Source organism: Panthera tigris, chromosome D1, assembly GCF_018350195.1.
Source record: "Panthera tigris isolate Pti1 chromosome D1, P.tigris_Pti1_mat1.1, whole genome shotgun sequence".
Lineage (NCBI taxonomy): Eukaryota > Metazoa > Chordata > Mammalia > Carnivora > Felidae > Panthera > Panthera tigris.
In genome coordinates, this window is record NC_056669.1 from 80,845,274 (window position 1) to 80,849,385 (window position 4,112).

The 4,112-nt window shown below is 37.1% G+C and overlaps 1 protein-coding gene across 1 annotated transcript; it reads left to right on the forward strand.

Moving 5' to 3' along the window:
- Positions 1-1,820: 1,820 nt before the first annotated feature.
- On the forward strand, positions 1,821-2,655 carry LOC122231220 (spliceosome-associated protein CWC15 homolog). The gene has a single exon (XM_042958683.1). It carries the CDS (start codon positions 1,922-1,924, stop codon positions 2,615-2,617), a length of 696 nt encoding a protein of 231 aa, XP_042814617.1. The 5' UTR covers positions 1,821-1,921; the 3' UTR covers positions 2,618-2,655.
- The last annotated feature ends 1,457 nt before the right edge of the window (positions 2,656-4,112 follow it).

Below are 4,112 nucleotides of genomic sequence, written 5' to 3' on the forward strand. Positions count from 1 at the left end.
TAAAGTAACTCCTTTTGATGGGGCACCTAGGTGGCACAGTCAATTGAGCGTCTGACTTCATCTCAGGTCGTGATCTCACGGTTTGTGAGTTTGAGCCCACAGTCACTGACGTCAGTGTAGAGCCAGCTTTGGTTCCTCTGTGTTCCTCCCCACACACACTCTGTCCTTCCCCCCACTCATGCTGTCTCTTTCTCTCTCTCCCTCATAAATAAAGAAAACATTTTAAAAATTATTTAAAGTAACTCCTTTGAGAGAATGTAAAGAGTTCACAACATCTCTTACTCACTCTAGTATCTTGCAGACCCATCTGCTAGCAAATCCAGCCTTCTATTGGACACTAGTATCCTAAGTTAAACTTAGCTAATTTCCCTTTTCTGACATCAACAAATATGGAGAACATCTGAGCACTAGTGTCTGTATATCCTCATACTGTTATATTTAGGTTATTTGTTGGCCTTCTCTTCTTTACATCATTCATCCAACTCCACTCTGTTCTGGATCCTTCCAGATATTCTGTTTCCTGCATCATTTAGGAATAACTTGCTGTAGATCTCAGACTAGTCACTTAACTTTCGAGCCTCAGTTTCCTCATTAATAAAGTAAGAATAGTAATGTTTTTATATATTTGCTGACACTAAATTAGATGATGTATATGAAAGTGATTTGCATGGTGACTGGCACATAGCAATTCTTCTAGAATTATTCATCTTAATTTTTTTCTTTTACTTTTATTCCTTGTGATTGCTCATGCAGAGCTGTTTAGGTAAAGCTACATGAAGTCACTTAGTATCTTACTGTGTCTTCATGGTAATGTACAAAAATTGTTTTCTATATCATGAATAATGATAAAGCAAATAAAATTTGCAAGGTCTTTAAATTGACCTAAATTGATCTTTTCTGGGTTTCACAGAGTACCCTTTAGTCCCCTGTATCTTAGAATTTTGAAACTTAATGTTTGACCTTTACTATTGAGGATAGAATTTGGAGATAATGAAGAATCCAGAGGTTCTGAAAAGTCAACCCAGGCAAGCCAGTAAAATCTTTGGTCCCTATTCTGAGACTAAAGTCTTAGGTCAATAGTAAAGCCCAAAACAGGAAATGACTCTGGGACACGTCAAGATTCATGTTGCATGACAGAGGTTGAGTATCAAGAACCAGAAGGATAAGACATTGCAGTAGAAAACAGGGATGTGAGAACAGCTATAAAGGAAATTTGACTAGTTATATCCTCCTTTGTTCACAACATTCCCTTGGGTAGTAGTTTATGCCCCACAGTCCAGTATCTGATCCTATCCTATCAAACCCAGTATTATTTCATAATCTTGGCCATTACCTCTTAGGTTGTTCCAAACTAGAAGTCTAATTATTTTATCCTGAACTTATAAGCTAGATTTTCCAGCCTTTTGCTCCAGCAGTTTTATATGATTTATATATATATTTTAAAAAGCTATACATAAGGAACCAGGAGATTTGGATCTTACTCTCCACACTATCATTTTCTTGTTATGTAATTTTGGTTCAACCCATTGATCTCTGAGCCTAATTTTCCTTGTCTTCCAGTAATAGTCAAGATATATTTTTAGAATAAGACTTTCTTTAGAATCCATTCATCTCCCAATATCCTAAAGATGTCATCAACTAGTCTACATACAATATTCCAGTTGTCCATGCAGCATAGTTTTTCCTGAGGAAAAAATCATATTTTCTCTTTGTCCTCATTACTTTCCTAAGAAAGTTCAGAATTTTCTTGGCATTTTGATTACAAAAGGCTGCTAGTCTCGTGTCCATGGTAACTTTAAAAGATGTGAATGAGGCAGAGGCTCCTGGGAGGTGCGAGTCGTAACGGTGTCTGTATGATTTCCGGAGGCTGCAGCATTAGACCCCGGCCGACGTGAGCGGCAGGAGGGTAGTAGCATAAAAGATGGCAACAGCAGCTAGGCCAACTTTTGAACCTGCGAGACGGGGGAGAGGAAAAGGAGAAGGTGATTTCAGCCAACTCTCAAAGCAGTATTCAGGTAGAGACCTACCTTCTCATACAAAGATAAAATATAGACAAACCACTCAGGATGCCCCTGAAGAGGTTCGCAACCGTGACTTCAGGAGAGAGCTGGAGGAGAGAGAGCGAGCTGCCGCCAGAGAAAAAAATAGAGATCGTCCAACACAAGAATATACAACCTCCTCATCCGTGTCAAAGAAACCTCGGTTAGACCAGATTCCTGCTGCCAACCTTGATGCAGATGATCCTCTAACAGATGAGGAAGATGAAGATGAAGATTTTGAAGAGGAGAGTGATGATGATGATACTGCAGCTCTTCTTGCAGAGCTAGAAAAAATTAAAAAAGAAAGAGCTGAAGAGCAGGCCAGGAAGGAACAAGAACAAAAAGCTGAAGAAGAAAGAATACGTATGGAAAACATATTGAGTGGAAACCCTCTCCTTAATCTCACTGGCCCATCCCAGCCTCAGGCCAACTTCAAAGTTAAAAGAAGGTGGGATGATGATGTTGTTTTCAAGAACTGTGCAAAAGGTGTAGATGATCAGAAGAAAGACAAAATATTTGTAAATGATACACTGCAATCTGAATTTCACAAAAAGTTCATGGAGAAATATATTAAATAGTACAGTTTTATGTGCTTAATTAAAGACTGTAAAATGTAAACGAAAAAAAAAAGATGTGCATGAGAACAGGATGTACATGTAAGTGTGTATATATCACCCATAGTTGAAGTGAGACCAAATTTAAGTATCACCTATCACCATTCATCTTCAGTGTACACATGACACAGTATTAAGGCCAGTTGGCCTTTTCTTAGACCCACAGTTATGCTTTTACGTTAATATGCTAATGTTTTTAAAATTAGTATTTCCAATCTTTGTCTTTTCCTGAACTTCACATGCAACTGCCTACCATACAACTTCATCTGCTTGTCCTAAGTTACCTTAAAATCCATATATCCAAAATGGAGCTGTTAATCAGCCTTCTCAGATACCAACATGCTCTTCTTCTTATTTTTTACAACGGTTAGTAATCTCTTCCATTCAACTACCTACACAAGTTACCTGATAGCTTAACTTCTTCATTCTCTTACCCCATTTCCACATCTAATTAGTCAAAAGTACAATTGATTCAACTTATTACATCCATCTTCAGCTAAAGTCCACCTCTCTGTCACCACTGTTTCTGCCCTAAACTTAGTCTTCATTATTTCTTGCCTGGAGTATTACAATAATTTTATGGCTATTATCTCTCTGGTCCAAGTTACCATTACTTTTATTATTGGGCTCTTAACTTGCCTCTCTGTTTCCACTATTACCCATTCTTCATGCAGTAACCAAATTTATCTTTTAACAGTTAAAATCACATTATGTCATCTTCCTGTTTGAAATCCTCTAGAAGGTTTCCATTTCACTTATAATAATCCACATTGCTTGCCATGTCTACAAGGAGCTACATGGTTTTGTCATTTGTTCCTTTTTGAGCCTCATGTCCCAAACCCACCCTTCAGTATATTCTAGCTGTGTGAACTTCTTCCTGTTCCTAGAACATGCCAGATTGAATGCCACCTCAAGCCTTTGTACTACCTGTTCTCTTTGCCTGAAACAGATCTTATCCCAAATCTTCATCTACTTAGCTCCTTTTGTCATTCAGTTCCTGGTCAAATGTCATCTGGAAGAAGCCCTCCTTGACCAGTCTATTTAATGCTGCTTCTCTCCTGGCCTACATATTTCTTTTCATGTTGCCCTGTTTTCTCTATATCTTTTTCATGATCTGGAATTATCTTATTTACTGATCAATTTGTGTACTGTTAATTTTCTGTTTCCAAGCAGAGATAAATTGCCCTGCTTACCATGGATGGTACAAACTTATAAAACCATGCAAACTAGATTCTCAATAATTAATAAAAAATTGTTTATAGTGTGTTTTCTTGGGGCAATGAATGACATTCCTGAGGAAATAGAGATCTTACTCTACTTTTCTACACTATCTGAAATTATTTTTCTTATAAAATGTATTGATTTTATACCAATAACTAAATATAAAAGTAAAATATTATATGCCTGATAATATACAATTTGTTTGTTTTCTATTCTTCATACCAAAAGAAGACTGTGT

Bases quoted from the DNA above. Each gene is read 5' to 3' on its own strand.
- LOC122231220 (XM_042958683.1), top strand. From the start codon at position 1,922: ATGGCAACAGCAGCTAGGCCAACTTTTGAACCTGCGAGACGGGGGAGA.